The sequence below is a fragment of the Pezoporus wallicus genome, unplaced genomic scaffold (assembly GCF_028554395.1).
Source record: "Pezoporus wallicus isolate ANWC-B61680 ecotype Strahan unplaced genomic scaffold, APGP_CSIRO_Pwel_v1 contig_9337, whole genome shotgun sequence".
Taxonomy (NCBI): Eukaryota; Metazoa; Chordata; class Aves; order Psittaciformes; family Psittacidae; genus Pezoporus; species Pezoporus wallicus.
In genome coordinates, this window is record NW_026637777.1 from 1 (window position 1) to 20,008 (window position 20,008).

At 60.8% G+C, this 20,008-nt stretch overlaps 3 protein-coding genes across 3 annotated transcripts; 1 reads left to right on the top strand and 2 right to left on the bottom strand.

Annotated features, from left to right (window-relative positions):
• Positions 1-135: 135 nt before the first annotated feature.
• Positions 136-2,914, top strand: LOC130598251 (WD repeat-containing protein 46-like). Its single transcript, XM_057407480.1, has 4 exons — positions 136-221; positions 312-465; positions 2,542-2,689; positions 2,793-2,914. The coding sequence occupies exons 1-4, from the start codon at positions 136-138 to the stop codon at positions 2,912-2,914; spliced, it is 510 nt and encodes a 169-aa protein (XP_057263463.1).
• A 1,222-nt stretch (positions 2,915-4,136) lies between these two features.
• KRI1 (KRI1 homolog) lies at positions 4,137-13,195 on the bottom strand. Its single transcript, XM_057407481.1, has 20 exons — positions 13,103-13,195; positions 12,054-12,127; positions 11,868-11,973; positions 11,691-11,799; positions 11,538-11,595; positions 10,770-10,819; positions 10,601-10,691; positions 10,155-10,229; positions 9,955-10,073; positions 9,205-9,316; positions 8,805-8,900; positions 8,149-8,334; positions 7,586-7,661; positions 7,411-7,493; positions 7,237-7,318; positions 6,967-7,100; positions 6,346-6,410; positions 6,184-6,273; positions 5,056-5,251; positions 4,137-4,160 (listed from the first exon to the last, which is right to left on the bottom strand). The coding sequence occupies exons 1-20, from the start codon at positions 13,182-13,184 to the stop codon at positions 4,137-4,139; spliced, it is 1,908 nt and encodes a 635-aa protein (XP_057263464.1). The 5' UTR covers positions 13,185-13,195.
• A 182-nt stretch (positions 13,196-13,377) lies between these two features.
• Positions 13,378-19,043, bottom strand: AP1M2 (adaptor related protein complex 1 subunit mu 2). The gene is made up of 12 exons (XM_057407483.1): positions 18,908-19,043; positions 18,645-18,801; positions 18,483-18,550; positions 17,793-17,923; positions 17,306-17,453; positions 16,323-16,449; positions 15,603-15,745; positions 15,448-15,519; positions 14,723-14,881; positions 14,180-14,305; positions 13,502-13,577; positions 13,378-13,420 (listed from the first exon to the last, which is right to left on the bottom strand). Exons 1-12 carry the CDS (start codon positions 18,947-18,949, stop codon positions 13,398-13,400), a joined length of 1,272 nt encoding a protein of 423 aa, XP_057263466.1. The 5' UTR covers positions 18,950-19,043; the 3' UTR covers positions 13,378-13,397.
• Between the last annotated feature and the right edge of the window lie 965 nt (positions 19,044-20,008).

Sequence of the window (20,008 nt, forward strand, 5' to 3'; positions counted from 1 at the left end):
CCCAAACCCCTTTGGACCCCCCCCAAACCCCCCTTAGAACCCCCCCAAACCCCTTTAGATCCTCAACCTCCATGATCCTCAAGACTCATTCCCCCCCCCATATCCCCCACCCCCACATCCAGGCACCGTGACCCTATGGAGCCCCTCCGTGCCGGAGCCATTGGTGCGCATCCTCTGCCACCGCGGCGCCGTGCGGCGCTCGCCGTCGACGCCAGCGGCACGTAAGCGTTGGGGGCCGTTCCTTGTGTCTCCTATGGGGGGCTATGGGGTGACCTCTATGGGGTGATCTCTATGGGGTGCGTGCCCCACAGATACATGGCCTCGGCCGGGTTGGACCGCAAGCTCCGCCTCTTCGACCTACGCACCTATAAGGCGCTCCACGAGCTGGTGCTGCCGTTGGGCGCCGCGCACCTCGACTTCAGCCAACGCGGGCTCTTGGCCGCCTCCTGTGGGGACGTGGTGCAGGTGAATCCCGCCCCATAGAGACCCACAGCGGGGCTTTGGGGGGGTTCAAGTCGTGCCGTGGTCCTAGGGGTCAAGCCCAGCCCCATAGCGCCTTGTTGAGCCTCAAGGCTTCGGCGACTTGAAGGTCTTTCGTTGCTACCCGTTCCATGGCCCTATGGGTCAACCCTGGCCCTGTGGGTCAACCCCAGCCCCATAGTCCCTTGTTGACCCCCAACACCTCAATGGTCTTGAAGGTCTTCCATTGCCCCCTATTTCATGCCCCTATGGGTCAACCCCAGCCCCATAGTTCCTTGTTGACCCCCAACACCTCAATGGTCTTGAAGGTCTTCCATTGCCCCCTATTTCATGCCCCTATGGGTCAACCCCAGCCCCATGGTCCCTTGTTGACGCCCAACACCTCAACATCTTGAAGGTCCTTCCATTGCCCCAACGTTCCATGCCTCTATGGGTCAACCCCGGCCCTATGGGTCAACCCCAGCCCCATAGTCCCTTGTTGACCCCCAACACCTCAACCTCTTGAAGGACCTTCCATTGCCCCCCGTTCCATGCCCCTATGGGTCAACCCCAGCCCCATAGTCCCTTGTTGACCCCCAACACCTCAACGTCTTGAATGTCCTTCCATTACCCCCCGTTCCATGCCCCTATGGGTCAACCCCAGCCCCATAGTCCCTTGTTGACCCCCAAGACCTCACTGGTCTTGAGTGTCCTTCCATTGCCCCCCTTTCCATGCCTCTAAGGGTGCCCTATGGGTCAACCCCAGCCCCATAGTCCCTTGTTGACCCCCAACACCTCAACATCTTGAATGTCCTTCCATTGCCCCCCGTTCCATGCCCCTATGGGTCAACCCCAGCCCCATCGTCCCTTGTTGACCCCCAACACCTCAACATCTTGAATGTCCTTCCATTGCCCCCCATTCCATGCCTCTATGGGTCAACCCCAGCCCCATAGTCCCTTGTTGACCCCCAACACCTCAACGTCTTGAATGTCCTTCCATTGCCCCCCATTCCATGCCTCTATGGGTCAACCCCAGCCCCATAGTCCCTTGTTGACCCCCAACACCTCAACGTCTTGAATGTCCTTCCATTGCCCCCCGTTCCATGCCTCTATGGGTCAACCCCAGCCCCATAGTCCCTTGTTGACCCCCAACACCTCAATGGTCTTGAAGGTCTTCCATTGCCCCCTATTCCATGCCCCTATGGGTCAACCCCAGCCCCATGGTCCCTTGTTGACCCCCAACACCTCAATGGTCTTGAGGGTCCTTCCATTGCCCCCCATTCCATGGCCCTATGGGTCAACCCCAGCCCCATCGTCCCTTGTTGACCCCCAACACCTCAACATCTTGAATGTCCTTCCATTGCCCCCCATTCCATGCCTCTATGGGTCAACCCCAGCCCCATAGTCCCTTGTTGACCCCCAACACCTCAATGGTCTTGAAGGTCTTCCATTGCCCCCTATTCCATGCCCCTATGGGTCAACCCCAGCCCCATTGTCCCTTGTTGACCCCCAACACCTCAATGGTCTTGAGGGTCCTTCCATTGCCCCCCATTCCATGCCCCTATGGGTCAACCCCAGCCCCATCGTCCCTTGTTGACCCCCAACACCTCAACATCTTGAATGTCCTTCCATTGCCCCCCATTCCATGCCTCTATGGGTCAACCCCAGCCCCATAGTCCCTTGTTGACCCCCAACACCTCAAACGTCTTGAATGTCCTTCCATTGCCCCCCGTTCCATGCCCCTATGGGTCAACCCCAGCCCCTTAGCCCCTTGTTGACCCCCAAGACCTCAATGGTCTTGAGGGTCCTTCCATTGCCCCCCGTTCCATGCCCCTATGGATCAACCCTGGCCCTATGGGTCAACCCCAGCCCCATAGTCCCTTGTTGACCCCCAACACCTCAACGTCTTGAAGGTCTTCCGTTGCCCCCATTCCATGGCCCTATGGGTCAACCCCAGCCCCATAGTCCCTTGTTGACCCCCAACACCTCAACGTCTTGAATGTCCTTCCATTGCCCCCCATTCCATGCCTCTATGGGTCAACCCCAGCCCCATCTCCGCCCCCCCAATTGCCCCCCAACCAGGTCTACAAGGACGTGGCCAAGGAGCTGCCCACCCAACCCTACCTTTGCCACCGCCCCCCCCAGCCCCCCAGCGCCCTTCGCTTCTGCCCCTTTGAGGACGTCCTCGGCGTCGGGCACGCTCAAGGCTTCAGCAGCATCTTGGTGCCAGGTGGGTGCCGGCCCCATAGGCACCCATGGGTGCTCCATGTGGGGCGGGGGGTGGGGGGGCACCCCATAAGTTCCTTTTGACCCTCAACCGCCCCACACGTTAGGGGCTGGGGAAGCCAACTTGGACGCGTTGGAGAACAACCCCTATCGTAGCCGGCGGCAGCGGCAGGAGTGGGAGGTGAAGGCGCTGCTGGAGAAGGTAACTATGGGGCGGGGAGCCCCATAAGTGTGGGGCAGGGACATTGTAAGTGGGGAGCGACACCCCATAAGTGGGGGGGGATGCCCCATAAGTGTGGGGCAGGGACATTGTAAGTGGGGAGGGACACCCCATAAGTGGGGGGGGATGCCCCATAAGTGGGGGGGGATGCCCCATAAGTGTGGGGCGGGGACATTGTAAGTGGGGAGGGACACCCCATAAGTGGGGGGGGATGCCCCATAAGTGTGGGGCAGGGACATTGTAAGTGGGGAGGGACACCCCATAAGTGGGGGGGGATGCCCCATAAGTGGGGGGGGATGCCCCATAAGTGTGGGGCGGGGACATTGTAAGTGGTGAGGGACACCCCATAAGTGGGAGGGGACGCCACATAAGTGGGGAGGGACACCCCATAAGTGGGAGGGGATGCCACATAAGTGGGGGGGGATGCCCCATAAGTGTGGGGCGGGGACATTGTAAGTGGGGAGGGACACCCCATAAGTGGGGGGGGATGCCACATAAGTGGGGGGGGATGCCCCATAAGTGTGGGGCGGGGACATTGTAAGTGGGGAGGGACACCCCATAAGTGGGAGGGGACGCCACATAAGTGGGGGGGGACACCACATAAGTGGGGGGGGATGCCCCATAAGTGTGGGGCAGGGACATTGTAAGTGGGGAGGGACACCCCATAAGTGGGAGGGGATGCCACATAAGTGGGGGGGGATGCCCCATAAGTGTCGGGCGGGACATTGTAAGTGGGGAGGGACACCCCATAAGTGGGAGGGGACGCCACATAAGTGGGGGGGGACACCACATAAGTGGGAGGGGATGCCACATAAGTGGGGGGGGATGCCCCATAAGTGTGGGGCAGGGACATTGTAAGTGGGGAGCGACACCCCATAAGTGGGAGGGGACGCCACATAAGTGGGGGGGGATGCCCCATAAGTGGGGGCGGGGACATTGTAAGTGGGGAGGGACACCCCATAAGTGGGAGGGGATGCCACATAAGTGGGGGGGGACACCACATAAGTGGGGGGGGATGCCCCATAAGTGTGGGGCGGGGACATTGTAAGTGGGGAGGGACACCCCATAAGTGGGAGGGGATGGCACATAAGTGGGGGGGGACACCACATAAGTGGGAGGGGATGCCCCATAAGTGGGGGGGGATGCCCCATAGGTGTGGGGCAGGGACATTGTAAGTGGGGAGGGACACCCCATAAGTGGGAGGGGATGCTCCATAAGTGTGGGGCGGGGATCATGTAAGTGTGTGGGGGGCATGCTGTAAGTGAGCGAACACACCCCATAAGTGAGGGGGCATCCCGTAAGTAGGGGGAGACATCCCATAAGTGGGGGGAAAACCCCATAAGTAGGGGGGCACCCCATAAGTGTAGGGTGGGCAGCCCATAAGTGTGGGGGGGGAACCCCATAAGTGTTGGGGGGGAGTACCCCATAAGTGAGCTCTGAGCCCCTATGGGTGCTGCTGGTGGCGCTCTCCATGGTGCTGAAAGGGGCCTCTGAGGCTATGGGAGGTGCCCCCAAACCCCTTTGTGCCCCCCCCAAACGCCCTTAGGAACCCCCAAACCCCTTTAGGACCCCCCCAAACCCCTTTAGGCCCCCCCCAAACCCCCTTTGTCCCCCCCCAAACCCCCTTTGTCCCCCCCCAAACCCCTTCAGGACCCCCCCAAACCCCTTTAGCCCCCCCCCCAACCCCCTTAGGACCCCCCCCAACCCCCTTAGGACCCCACCAAACCCCTTTGGCCCCCCCCAAACCCCTTTGTCCCCCCCCAAACCCCTTTATGCCCCCCCCAAACCCCCTTTATGCCCCCTGTTTTGTGCCCCATCACCCTGGACCCATCCCTCTTCCCTGGACACGGAGCTGCAGCAGAAGAGGGACGAGCGCATCCAGCGCCTGGTACCCATGGCGTGGGGCACCCCGCTGGCACCTCATGGGGCGGGGGGAATGGGGCAGCACCCATGAACCTCCATGCTCCCCCCGGGAGGGGGGTATCAGACGCTGCTCATGGTGGGGGGGGTCACACGCTATTTATTGCTCCCCCCCCCAATAAAGATGAACTGCACCAGGCCCCGGCTGTCACCCATGGGACCTCCCCCTTACCCTCGCGCTGGGGGGGCAGCGGCTGCCCCCCGCGCCCCCCTTGTGCCGTTGCCGGTACCGGAGGCGCCGGGCGCTGAGGCCGAAGGCAGCCAAACGCCTGCCGGTGAATTCTGCCCCCCAGGCGCACCCGGGGCCCAACGGGGCCGAGCCACGGCGCGGGGGGGGGGGGGCACCTGAACCGGCCCCCCCGGGGTCGTTTCCGCTTGTCCTGGGGCTTCTGCTCCGCTTCTGGCTCCGCTTCTGGCTCCTCGGGGCTGGGGGGGGAATGAGGATAAAGGGATGAGGATAAAGGGGGGGATGAGGATGAAGGGATGAGGATAAAAGGGGGGAAAAAGGGGGGAATGAGGATAAGGGGGGATGAGGATAAAGGGGATGAAGGGGGGATAAAAGGGGGGATGAGGATAAAGGGATGATAAAGGGGGGATAGGATGAAGGGAAGCGGGGGGGATGAGGATAAAGGGATGAGGATAAAGGGGGGGGATGAGGATGAAGGGATGAGGATAAAGGGGGGGGATGAGGATAAAGGGTGGGATAAAGGGGGGGGAATGAGGATGAAGAGATGAGGATGAAGGGAGGGATGAAGATATGGGGGGTAAGGATAAAGGGGGAGGATGAAGATAAAGGGATGAGGATAAAGGGGGGATGAGGATAAAGGGGGGATGAGGATAAAGGGGGGATGAGGATAAAGGGATGAGGATAAAGGGATGAGGATGAAAGGATAAGCATGAGGATGAAAGGATAACCGAGGTTAAAGCAATAAGAATGAGAATAAAAGGGGGCATGAGGATAAAGGGATTAAGATGAGGATAAAGAGATGAGGATGAGGATAAAGCGGGGGGATGAAGATAAAGGGATGAGGATAAGGGGGGGAGATGAAGGGATAAGGATGAGGATAAAGGGATGAGGATGAGGATAAAGGGATGAGGATAAAGGGATGAAGATGAGGAGAAAGAGATGATGAGGATAAAGGGATGAGGATAAAGGGATGAGGATAACGGGATGAGGAGAAAAGGATGAGGATAAAGGGATGAGGATAAAGGGATGAGGATGATGAGAATGAGGATAAAGGGATGAGGATAACGGGATGAGGATAAAAGGATGAGGATAAAGGGATGAGGATAAAGGAATGAGGATAAAGGGATGAGGATGAGGATAAAGGGGGCCCCAGGATGTGACCCCCCCTTACAAGAGGGACTTGAGGATCTGCTTCTTCTTCCACGTGTTCTGGGCCCGGCGCCTGTAGTTGGCCTGATCCTGCCGCTCCTCCCGCTCCGAGCTGGGGGCAAAGGGGTCCTGAGCACCCCTAATGTGGGGGCACCCCTGGCCCCCCCCCCCGGCCCCCCCTTACCGGTACATGCAGGTCTTGCGCAGGGAGCACCAGCGGTTCAGCTCCTTGTCATCCGCTGCCAGGATCTGACAGATGGAGGGGGGTGCACGCGGTTGGGGGGGTCCAAATGGGTCTGGGGGGTCCAAATGTGGTGGGGGGGGATCCAGATGGGTCTGGGGGGGGGAATCCAGATGGGTCTGGGGGGGTCCAAATGGGGGGGCCATATGGGTCGGGGGGTCCAAATGGGTCTGGGAGGGGTCCAAATGGGGTGGGGGGGGGAGATCCAGATGGGTCTGGGGGGTCAAATGGGGTTGCAGGGGTCAAATGGAATGTTCCATTTGGCTCTGGAGGGGTTCAATGGGGTTGGAAGGTTCCATCTGGCTCAGGGGGGGTTCAATGGGGTTGGAAGGTTCCAATTGACTCTGGAGGGGTTCAATGGAGCTGGAAGGTTCCATTTGGCTCTGGGGGGGTTCAATGGGGTTGGAAGGTTCCAATTGACTCTGGAGGGGTTCAATGGAGCTGGAAGGTTCCATTTGGCTCTGGGGGGGTACAATGGGGTTGGAAGGTTCCAATTGACTCTGGAGGGGTTCAATGGAGCTGGAAGGTTCCATTGGGCTCTGGGGGGGGGGGTTCGGAGCGCACCTCCTCGGTGGTGAGGCCGAAGTCGCAGGGCAGGACACGGCGGTACCGGAAGCGGCAGGGCAGGTCCCCCCCGATCACATCCTCGTGGTCCAGCCCATAGAACTCATCCAGGTACTGCTCCAGGGTGCTGGAGCCTGGGGGGGGGGCAGGAAGAGTCCATTGGGGGGGTTATGGGGGGGGGACAGGAAGAGTCCCTTGGGGGGGTTATGGGGGGGGTCAGGAAGAGTCCATTGCGGGGGGGTTATGGGGGGGTCTCGGTGCTGCTCTCACCAGGGTCAAAGGGGGGTTTGTGCCGCTCCAGTGCGTCCCGGAAGCGCTGCGGGGGGGGCGCGGGGGTGTAATCGGCGTCCATCTGCATGGGGGGGCACATATGGAACATCAGCCATATAGAACATGGGGGGGCACATATAGAACATGGGGGGCTGGGGGGTGTCCTGCACTCACCACAAAGTCGGGGTCCTCACAATGGGGCTCCCGCTCGGCCCCCCCCTCGGCCGGACCCGTCCACGTGTCCCAGTTCCAGTCATCTGGGGGGAGGGGAAGGGACACAGGGAGATGGGGGGGCACAGGGACATGGGGGGTGGGGGGCACAGGACAGGGCGCCTCCCCCCCCACTCACCCTCCAGCCCTTCCTCAGCCTCAAACTGGGGCTTCTCCTCCTCCTCCTGCCCATAGTAATGGTCCCCAAAGCATTCCTGGTGGGAGCGAGGGGCTCAGCTGGGAATGGGGGGGGATATGGAATGGATATGGGGGAATATGGATGGATACAGGGGAGTACGGAGTTAATACGGAAGGATATGGATGGACAGGGATGGTCACGGATGAATATGGACGGACAGGGATGGATATGGACATGGATGGACAGAGATGGACAGGGATGGATAGGAATGGACATGAATGGATATGGATGGATAGGGATGGACATGAATGGGTATGGACAGGAGTGGATATGAATGGATACGGATATGGATGGATAAGGATGGACAAGGGTGGAGAGAGATGGACATGGATGGATACAGATGGATATGGATGGACACGGATCTGTATGGATATGGATGGACATGAATGGATATGGATACGGATGGAGAGAGATGGACATGGATGGATACAGATGGATATGGATGGACATGGATGGATAGGGCTGGATGTGTTTGGACAGGGAGGGATGGGGGGTGCCCCCACCGCCATGAGCCGGTCGTGCTGTTCCGGGTCGAAATCGCCCTCGAGCGCGGCCGCGGTGATGCTGGGGCCGGAGCCGGAGCCGGGGCCGGATCCGGACGCGCGCTGGAGCCGGCGCAGCCGCGCGGCCACCTCGGCCCGTTTGAGGTTCTTGAGCTGCTTCAGCTCCTCCCGGTGCCGCTGCTTCTCCTGCGGAGACACGGACACAGCTCCATAGGGAGACAGGGACACGGCTCCATAGGGATACAGGGACATGGCTCCATAGGGAGACAGGGATACAGGGACACGGCTCCATAGGGAGAGAGGGACACGGCTCCATAGGGAGAGGGATACAGGGATACGGCTCCATAGGGAGACAGGGATACAGGGACGCATCTCCATAGGGAGACAGGGACATAGGGATACAGGGATACGGCTCCATAGGGAGACAGGGATACAGGGCCATAGGGGTACAGGGACATGGCTCCATAGGGATACAGGGACATAGAGACATGGGACCATGGGGATACAGGGACACAGGGATGGGGTGCCATGGAGATACATGGACACAGGGCCATAGGGACGCATGGACATGGTGCCATAGGGACATGTGGCCATAGAGACACATGGACACAGATCCATAGGGATACAGGGACACGGCGCCTTCCTCCTCCCCTCACCTTCCTCTTCCTCTCCCGGATCTCTTCCCTCTTCTCCTTCCTCCTCTCATCCCGGCGCCGCACAGATGTGGGGATGCTCCTTGGGAATGTCTGCATCTGGGGGGGGAATGGGGGTCAGTGCATCCATGCCCCCCTCCCCGGCATCCTAGTGCATCCCCCCGATATCCTACTGAATCCCCCCCATATCCTGACCCCCCCCCCCACATCCTATTGAATCCCCCCCATATCCTGACCCCCCCCCCCCCCACATCCTACTGAATCCCCCCATATCCTGACCCCCCCCACATCCTATTGAATCCCCCCCATATCCTGCCCCCCCCCACATCCTACTGAATCCCCCCCATATCCTGACCCCCCCCCACATCCTATTGAATCCCCCCCATATCCTGCCCCCCCCCACCTGCTGTGCTCCCGGCTCCTGGAAGCGGAAGTTGTGGGATCGCTCGAACTGCTCCTGCCTGGCCAGGAAGAGCTCGCCCTCATCCGAGGAGTCCGGCAGGGATGGGGGGGACCTGGGGGGGGAATGGGGGTGAATGGGGGGGATCAGACAGGGGGAGGGAAGGGGGGGAAAGGGGGGGGAAAGAGGAAGGAAAAGGGGAAAGAAAAGGGGAAGGAAAAGGGGGGAAAAGGGGAAGGAAAAGGGGGGAAAAGGGGGAGGGGGAAGAGGAAGGAAAAGGGGAAGGAAAAGGGGAAGGAAAAGGGGAAGGAAAAGGGGAAGGAAAAGGGGAAGGAAAAGGGGAAGGAAAAGGGGAAGGAAAAGGGGAAGGAAAAGGGGAAGGAAAAGGGGAAGGAAAAGGGGAAGGAAAAGGGGAAGGAAAAGGGGAAGGAAAAGGGGAAGGAAAAGGGGAAGGAAAAGGGGAAGGAAAAGGGGAAGGAAAAGGGGGGGAAGGGGAAGGAAAAGGGGGAAAAGGGGAAGGAAAAGGGGGGAGGGGGAGGGGGAAGAGGAAGGAAATGGGGAAGGAAAAGGGGAAGGAAAAGGGGAAGGAAAAGGGGAAGGAAAAGGGGAAGGAAAAGGGGAAGGAAAAGGGGAAGGAAAAGGGGAAGGAAAAGGGGAAGGAAAAGGGGAAGGAAAAGGGGAAGGAAGGGGGGGAAGAGGGAGGAAAAGGGAAAGGAAGGGGGGGAGGGGGGCGAAGGGGGGCTCCCCCCGCACCCTTCGGCCTCGTCCTCGTCATCGCTGTGCTCCCGGTAGCCGCGCTCCAGGATGTAATCCCGCAGGAAGCGCTCGCCCGGCTCCAGCTCCGGATCCGTCCAGAACCGCTGCAGGGGGGCCTATGGGGGGGTGGGGCACCCATTGTGTGAATGGGGGGGCGGGGGGGCACACAGGGATCCCCCCCCAGCCTCAGCCCTCACCAGCTCCTGTAGCGGCTCCGGGGGGGGCCCCCCCTGCCCCTTCAGCCACCGGATGTACTCCTCCTCCTCCTGCTCCTATGGGGGGGGGGCAGAGCATCAGTGACCCCCCCCAACCATGGAACCCCCCCATCAATAGACCCCACCCCGCCATGGACACCCCCCATCCATTGACCCCCCCCATCAATGGACCCCCACCCTCCATAGACCCACCCCATCAATGGACTCCCCCCCCCATCGATGGAACACCCCCCCCTCATCAATGGACCCCCCCCCCCCCTCCCATCCACGGACCTCCCATCCACTGACCCACCCCATCAATGGACCCCCACTGACCCCCCCCCATTGATGGACCCCCCTCCATGGACCTCCCATCCACGGACCCCCCCTCATCAATGTACCCCCACTCCCATCCACTGACCCACCCCCATCAATGGACCCCCCCCCACCTTCTCCTCCGCTGTCCGAGTGCGGGGCCGCAGCAGAGCAGAGCCCCCCCCCTCGTCCTCATCCTCGCTCTCAGCCATAAAGGGTCGGAAGCTGCCGGGGGGGGGCACAGGACTCAGTTACCCCCCCCCATATAAAGGGATAAAGGGGGGGCTCCCCCCCCGCTCCCACCTCTCCTTCAGCTCCTGCTGCTCCTCCACGTAGCTCTTGGAAGCCATTCGCTGGGGGGGGAATGGGGGGCAGGGTTAGATGGGGGGGAGTGTGATGGGGGGGCAACGTGATATTGGGGGGTCAATGATTGAGGGGTGCAGTATGATAATGGGGGTAAATGTGATTGGAGGGTCAATGATTGGGTCAATATGACATTGGGGGGGCCAATGTGACTGGGGGGGTCTGTGATTGGATCAATGGGATATGGGGCGTCAACGTAATATGGGAGGCTGTGATTGGGTCAATATGATGGGGGGGGTCAATGTGATTGGGGGTCAATGTCAATGGGGGGCTCAATGTGATGTTGGGGGGGTCAATGTGATTGGGAGGTCAGTGGGATGTTGGGGGTTCAATGTAAATGGGGGCTCAATGTGATGTTGGGGGGAACAATGTGGTATGGGGGGGTCTGTAATTGGTCCAATGTGATGGGTGGGGCAATGCGATATTGGGGGTGTCAATGTGATATGGGGGGGCTGTGATTGGGTCAATGTGATGTTGGGGGGGTCCCTGTGATATGTTGGGGGGACTGTGATTGGGTCAATGTGATGGGGGGGTCAATGTGATATGGGGGGGGCAATGTGATATGGGGGGGCTGTGATTGGGTCAATGTGATGTTGGGGGGGTCCCTGTGATATGGGGGGGGACTGTGATTGGGTCAATGTGATGGGGGGGTCAGTGTGATATGGGGGGTCAATGTGATATGGGGGGTTATGCCTCCCCCATCCCCACCTTCCTCCTCTCTGCTGCAGCCTCCTCATCCTCCTCATCCTCTTCATCCACATATTTGCTATGGGGAGAGCCGGGGGGGTGGGGGGTGTGGGTCAGACTGTCAGACACCCCCCCCATTTCCTCCCCCCCAATTCCCCCCCATTCCCTCCTCACCCCTCCTTCTCCAGCACCACTTTCCTCTCATAATCCTTCAGGAACATCGGCTTTGCCGGGCGCTTTTCCTCCCCCTCCTCCTCCTCCTCCGATGATGATGATGAGGAATCTGGGAATGCGAATAAGGAATTGGGCCCCCCCCCCCATTGCCCCCCCCTCCATTCCCCCCCCGGGTACCTCTGGGGGTGTAGAAGGTGGTGTCGGGGCGATAGATGCGGGGATCCCGGGTCTTGAGCAGCGCCAGCATCCGGTAGAATTCCCGCTCCAGGACGGGATCCTCGGGCTGGGGGCGGTTGGGAAGCAGGGATTGGGGGGGGGGGAGGGGGGGATCCCCATCATCCCCATTCCCGGTTCCGGACTCACCACCTCATCCCCACTGGAGTCGGACTCGGAGCTGGAGCTGGAGCCAGAGCCGGTGTTCCCATAGCGCTCCTGCACTGCAGGGGGGGGGGTGTGTGTGTCAGGAACCCATTCCCATTCCCTGCTGTTATTGCATTCCGTGTTATCCCCACTCCCATTCCCATTTCCTGTTTCCCATTCCCTTTTGTTATCCCCACTCCCATTCCCTGTTTCCCATTCCCTTTTGTTATCCCCACTCCCATTCCCTGTTTCCCATTCCCTTTTGTTATCGCCACTCCCATTCCCTGTTTCTCATTCCCTGTTGTTATCTCCACTCCCATTCCCTGTTGTCATTCCTATTCCCATTATCCCCCTTATCCCCATTCCCATCCTTCCCATTATTCCCGTTATCCCCATTCCCATTCCTGTTATCCCCGTTGTTATCCTGTTGCTTTCCCAGCTCCTATCCCGTTGTTATCCCATTCCCACTAACGTTATTCCCGTTCCCGTTATCCCTGTTGTTATCCTCGTTGCTATCCCATTTTTATCCCTGCTATCCCGCTGTTACCCTGTTATCCTGATCCCCGTTATCCTGCTGTTATCCCGTTCCTATTATCCCGTTGTTATCCCGCCATTATCCCGTTGCTATCCCCGTTATCCCGCTGTTATCCCGTTCCTGTTATCCCGCCGTTCTCCCGTTCCCATTCTCCCGTTCCCGTTCTCCCGCCGTTATCCCGTTGCTATCCCCGTTATCCCGCTGTTATCCCGTTCCCATTATCCCGTTGTTATCCCGCCGTTATCCCGTTGCTATCCCCGTTATCCCGCTGTTATCCCGTTGTTATCCCGTTCCCGTTCTCCCGCCGTTATCCCGTTGCTATCCCCGTTATCCCGTTGTTATCCCGTTGCTATCCCCGTTATCCCGTTGTTATCCCGCTGTTATCCCGTTCCCGTTCTACCCGCCGTTATCCCGTTGCTATCCCCGTTATCCCGCCGTTATCCCGTTGCTATCCCCGTTATCCCGCTGTTATCCCGCCGTTCTCCCCTTCCCGTTCTCCGTCTCCCATCCCCCTCACGCCTCCTCAGCTCCTCCCGTTCCCGGTTCCTCCGGAGCCGCTCCGCGAAGGCCGCGTTCACGCGGAGCTTCGGCGCCGCCATTCCTCCGGACCCACGTGACAAAACGGACCCCCTTCCGCCGGCGTCACGTGACCGGACGCAGCTGTCACGCCACGCCCTCCCTCCCTCCTGCCCCTCTTAAAAGGGCAACTCAAGTGGGCACCGCATCGGGGTGTCCCCCCCCCAAAACAACAACACGGACACAGGACCGGGTCACAGCTCTTTATATGGGGGGTCCGGGGGGGCTGGACCCCATTAACCGGTGCGGAGCTGATAGTCTGCAATGGGGAGAGCAGGGGTGAGGGGGGGTGTCCCTTAAAAGGGGTTTGGGGGGGTCCTGGGGGGTCCCCCGCGCTCACCCCCGCTCTGGGTGATGTACCGCACCCAGGGCAGCGCCTGGTACCCGCTCTTCTCGATGATCTTCATGTACCGGACCTGCGGCACGGCCGGATGGAGACACCCCCCCGCACCCCGGTACCCCCACTGGGTACCCCAGTACCCCCCATTGGGTACCCCGATACCCCCCCGCACCCCGGTACCCCCCCATTGGGTACCCCGATACCCCCCGCACCCCAATACCCTCATTGTGTACCCCAATACCCCTCCGCACCCCGGTACCACCATTGGGTAACCCGATACCCCCCCGCACCCCGGTACCCCCCTTTGGGTACCCCGATAGCCCCCGCACCCCGGTACCCCCATTGGGTACCCCAATACCTCCATTGGGTATCCCGATACCCCCCATTGGGTACCCCAATACCCACACTGGGCACCCTGATACCCACATTGGGTACCCCAATACCCTCATTGGGTATCCCGATACCCACATTGGGTACCCCAATACCCACACTGGGCACCCCGATACCCACATTGGGTACCCCAATACCCACACTGGGCACCCCGATACCCACATTGGGTACCCCAATACCCCCATTGGGTATCCCGATACCCACATCGAGCACCCCAATCCCCCCATAGCCCCCCCCAATCCCCCCCATAGACCCCCCAATGCCGCCGTGCCCCCCGGCGCCCCGCACCTGCAGCCCGGACACGGTGAAGTACGGGATCTCGAAGCGCACGGCCACGGGGGGGCGCCCCTCGTCCTCCTCCCGCGCCACGCTCGGCAGCCCGAAGTGGGCGCGCATCACGTGCTCCCTGCCCCCCTGCGCAGCGCCCATGGGGGGGGTGGGGGGATGGGATGGGGGGGGGTGGGGATGGGATGGGATGGGGAGGAGATGGAATGGTGATGGGGATGGGGATGGGGAGGGAATGGGATGGGGTGGGATGGGGATGGGGATGGGATGGGGATGGGGATGGGATGGGGATGGGGATGGGGATGGGGTGGGGATGGGGTGGGGATGGGATGGGGATGGGGATGGGATGGGGATGGGGATGGGGTGGGGATGGGATGGGGAGGGGATGGGGATGGGGAGGGGATAGGGTGGGGATGGGGATGGGATGGGGATGGATGGGATGGGGATGGGATGGGGATGGGGTGGGGATGGGATGGGGATGGGATGGGGATGGGATGGGGATGGAAGCACCGCAGCCCTGGCAGTGGTGGCGGCGCTGGGGCTCACCGGGAAGGCTTTGATGGTCCAGAGGACGAGGTTCCGCTCCGGGACGTACTTGGCAGAGCCGGCGCTGGTCTTGAACTTGGGGGAATCGGCATCGCTGGGCACCGGCACCGCGATCTCCACCCCATTGGCCACCGACTGCTTCTTGAACTGGCCCTTGGCCTTCGAGGGGGGTGATGGGGGGCAATGGGGGGTGATGGGGGTAATGGGGTAAGGGGTAATGGGATGATGGGGGGGTGATGGGGGGGTAATGGGGTGATGGGGATAATGGAGTGATTGGGGTAATGCAGTGATGGGGTAATGGGGTGATTGGGGGCAAATGGGATGATGGGGGTAAATGGGGTGATGGGGGGATAATGGGGTGCTGGGGTAATGGGGTGATAGGGGGATAGTGGGGTGATGGGGTAATGGGGTGATGGGGTAATGTGGTGATGGAGGGTAATGGGGGGATGGGGTGATGGGGTAATGCAGTGATGGGGTAAATGAGGTGATGAGATAATGGGGGTAATGCAGTGATGGGGGTAAATGGGGTGATGGGGGATAATGGGGTGCTGGGGTAATGGGGTGATAGGGGGATAGTGGGGTGATGGGGTAATGGGAGTAATTCGGTGATGGGGGAGTAATGGGGTGATGGGGTAAATGGGGTGATGGGGGGGATAATGGGGGGGTAATGGGGTATAAATGGCGGGGGGGGGGGGCCATGCCTCCATCCCCCCCCATCGCCTCACCTTGACCAGGATTTCCACCCGGCTGTGGGAGAACCTCTCAATGACCGACTCGACCCAGATGAGCGGCTTCACCTGCGATGGACACGGCGGGGGGGATGCGGTGAGCCCCATGTGTGTGCCCCCCGTGCCCCAAAGGTGCCGGTGCCGCGGCTCGCCTGCGTGCTGAGGCGATAGGCCATGAGCTCGAAGTCGCCGTCGGGGGGGATGAAGGAGATGGTGCGGTCCGAGGCGAAGCGCGCCAGGCGCACGCACTGGTGGAACCGGACGTCCTCCAGCTCCACCGACCGGCTCCTGCCCCCTGCCACGGGACCCCCAACACGTGGGGGTGATGGGAGGACCACACAGAGCCCCAGGGAGGGGATGGGAGAACCCCATAGAGCTCCAGGGAGGGGATGGGAGAACCCCATAGAGCTCCAGGGAGGGGATGGGAGAACCCCATAGAGCTCCAGGGAGGGGATGGGAGAACCCCATAGAGCCCCAGGGAGGAGATGGGAGCCCCCCATAGAGCCCCAGGGAAGGGATGGGAGAACCCCATAGAGCCCCAGGGAAGGGATGGGAGCCCCCCATAGAGCCCCAGGGAGGTGAAGGGACCCCCCCATAGAGCCCTATGGAGGTGATAGAAGCCCCCCATAGAGCCCCATAGAGGTGATGGGACCTCCCCATAGAGCCCCAGGAAGGTGATGGGAGCTGCCCCCCCCATGGAGGTGATGGGACCCCCCCCATAGAGCCCCATGGTGCTGATGGCCCTCCCCATGGAGATGATGGGACCCCCCCATAAAGCCTCATGGTGCTGATGGGTGCCCCTATGGAGATGATGGGACCCCCCCCCCCATAGAGCACCATGGAGGTGATGAGAGCCCCCCCCCATCACTCACTGCCGGTGAGCTCGAAGAGGACGCGGTCGTTGAGGCCCAGGCGGAGCTCGGGCATCCCCGAGAGGAAAACCTTGAGCCTGATGGTGCCCAGCACCTCGCTGAGCAGCACCGCGCCGCTGGCGCTCACCTGCGGCAACCGCAACCGCTTACGGCCCGGCCGTGGCCCTGGCACCAGCACTGGTAACGGCACTGGCACCGGCACCATCAATGGCACCAGCAACAGCAACGGCACCATCAATGGCACCAGCACACACCGGCACCATCAATGGCACCAGCACCGGCACCATCAATGGCACCAGCAACAGTAACGGCACCAGCACCATCAATGGCCCCATCTCCATCAATGTCACCAGCACCATCAATGGCCCCATCTCCATCAATGGCCCCATCTCCATCAATGGCCACATCTCCATCAATGGCCCCATCTCCATCAATGGCCACATCTCCATCAATGGCCACATCTCCATCAATGTCACCAGCACCATCAATGGCCCCATCTCCATCAATGGCCACATCTCCATCAATGGCCCCATCTCCATCAATGTCACCAGCACCATCAATGGCCCCATCTCCATCAATGGCCACATCTCCATCAATGGCCACATCTCCATCAATGGCCACATCTCCATCAATGTCACCAGCACCATCAATGGCCCCATCTCCATCAATGGCCCCATCTCCATCAATGGCCACATCTCCATCAATGGCCCCATCTCCATCAATGTCACCAACACCATCAATGGCCCCAGCACCATCAATGGCCCCATCTCCATCAATGTCACCAGCACCATCAATGGCCCCAGCACCATCAATGGCCCCAGCACCATCAATGGCCCCAGCCCCAGCTCCATCAATGGCCCCATCTCCATCAATGTCACCAGCACCATCAATGGCCCCAACACCATCAATGGCCCCAACCCCAGCTCCATCAATGGCCCCATCTCCATCAATGGCCCCATCCTGCCCCCCGAGCCCCCCCTCACCAGCAGGTTCACCGCCTCAACGACGTCGATGAAGACCTCGTTCCTCTTGTAGCGGATGCCCTCGGGGCGCCAGGACACGGCGCTGGTCACGGTGCTGGGCACCCGGCACCCGCCCCGCTCCAGCTTGGTCCCCTCCTGTGTGATGTACCTGGGGGGGGTAGGACCACACCACAGAAGGGTGATGGGGGGGTGCGGGGGGGTAGGACCACAGAGGGGTGATGATGGAGGGGGGGTCTGGGGGGGGTAGGACCACAGAGGGGTGATGATGGAGGGAGGTCCTGGGGGGGGTAGGACCACAGAGGGGTGATGATGGAGGGAGGTCCTGGGGGGGGTAGGACCATAGAGGGGTGATGATGGAGGGGGGGTCTGGGGGGCTAGGACCATAGAGAGGTGACGGGGGGGGTCCTGGGTGGGGGTAGGATCACAGAGGGGTGATGGGGGGGGGTCCGGGGGGGTCTCTGCCCCATAGCCCCCCCCAGGCCCTCACTCCTGCAGGATCCTGCTGTCGGTGGTCTGGGGGAAGCCGAAATCCATGAGCTCGTCCAGGAGCTCGTAGACGGTGACGAAGTTGTCCCGGATGCTCTCCTCCTCCAGCTCCTTGAAGTACTCACGGAACACCTGCAACGGGGGGTGCAAGCGTCCCAAAAGGGGGGGTTCCTCCCCAAAATGGCAGTTCCCCCCCCAAATGAAGGTTTCCTTCCCCAAATGAAGGTTTCCTTCCCAAAATGGGGGTTTCCTCCCCAAAATGAAGGTTTTCTCCCCAAAATGGGGGTTTCCTCCCCAAAATGGGGGTTTTCTCCCCCCAAAATTGAGGGTTTCCCCCTCAAAATGAGGTTTTCCTCCCCAAAATGAGGCTTTCCCCCAAAAGATGAGGGTTTCCTCCCTAAAATGAGGGTTTCCTCCCCAAAATGAGGGTTTCCTCCCTAAAATGAGGGTTTCCTCCACAAAAAAGTCGGTTTCCTCAACAAAATGAGGGCTTCCTCCCCAAAATGTGGGTTTCACCCCAAAGACGAGGGTTTCCCCCTCCAAATGGGGTTTTTCTCCCCAAAATGAGGGTTTCCTCCACAACAATGTGGGTTTTCCTCCATAAAATGAGAGCTTCGTCCCTAAAACGGGGGCTTCCCCCAAAAACAAAGGTTTACCCCCCAAAAACGTGCCATCCCCCCCCCAAACTCACCTCCACCACCTTATAGAGGAAGGAATACACCAAGGATGCGTTCCCGTTCTTCTTGGTGGTGGCCACCACTATTGGGGGGGGGGTTAAGGGCAAACCAAAGGGGAAGGGGGGTACCAAGGGATGGGGGTGTCCCCCCGATCCCCATAGGGATCCAAAGGATACGGTAGAGGTTGGAGTGCTTGATCCAGAGGAAATGGACGTGGCCGTGGGGCAGGAGCGGCGCCAGGGCCCCCTCCTCCTCCCGCTGCAGCATCAGCCCCATAAAGTGCTCGATCTCCCCCAGCCCCACATCCCCTTTGTAGTTGCGGCTGATGAGGGGCTAAGGATGGGGGGGGGAACAATGATGGGGGGGGGAGGATTAGAGGGGACCCCCCCCCAATTGGGGGTCATTGGGGTCGACCCTTTAAGGGGGGGGGGGTCCTCACCTTCCCCTTGAGGTCGAGGATGAAGAGGGCAGAGGCGGCCATGGCGGTCCCCGCGCACGTCAGCGCCGCCGTCACCTGCGCAGGTGAGCGGCAGCGCCCCAGGGCCTTAAAGGGGAAGGATCGGGCCCCAGAGGCAATGGGGGGGGAACCCCCACACATGGGGACCCCCCGTTCATGGGACCTCCCATCCATTGGGTCCCCCAACACCCATGGACCCCCCATTCATGGGACCCCCAATCCATGGAACCCAACACCCATGGGACCCCCCCATTCATGGGACCCCCAATCCATGGAACCCAACACCCATGGGACCCCCCCATTCATGGGACCCCCAATCCATGGAACCCAACACCCATGGGACCCCCCCATTCATGGGACCCCCAATCCATGGACCCCAACACCCATGGGACCCCCCCCATGGGATCCACCATCCATGGGACCCCAACACCCATGGGACCCCCCCCATGGACCCCCCCCATGGATGGGGTCCCAATGGGACCCCGACTCCCACATCCCCATCCCAGGGGGTCCCCGATCTCCACCCTGCACCCCCCAATGCTCCATCTTTGGGGGGGTTCCCTGCACCCCCAACCCCGCTGTCCCACAGCATCCCCGAGCCCCTCCCTCGGCACCCCCGAAGTGGGGGGGGGTCCCGGGGCTCCCCCGCAGCGGGGTCCAATGGGGGGGTCCCGGTGATGATGGGATGGGGACCCCCCCACATTTGCTAATGGGGAACCCCCACTCCATAGGGGCAAAGCGGGGGGGCGGGGGCACAAAGCGTCTCCCATTGCTCCCGTTGACATCAGCGGGACCCTATGAGCGGGCCCCGTCAATACCGGCCCCGCTGCTTTATTATTGCCTCGGATGGGGCAGGGAACGCGGCGTCACCGGGATAGGGAAGGGGAACGGGATCGGGAATGGGTAGAGAAACGGGATCGGGATAGGGAACGGGAAGGGGATCGGGAAGGGGAATGGGATCGGGAACGGGAAGGGGATAGGGAACGGGATCGGGAACGGGAACGGGTAGAGAAACGGGATCGGGATAGGGAACGGGAAGGGGATCGGGAAGGGGAATGGGATCGGGAACGGGAAGGGGATAGG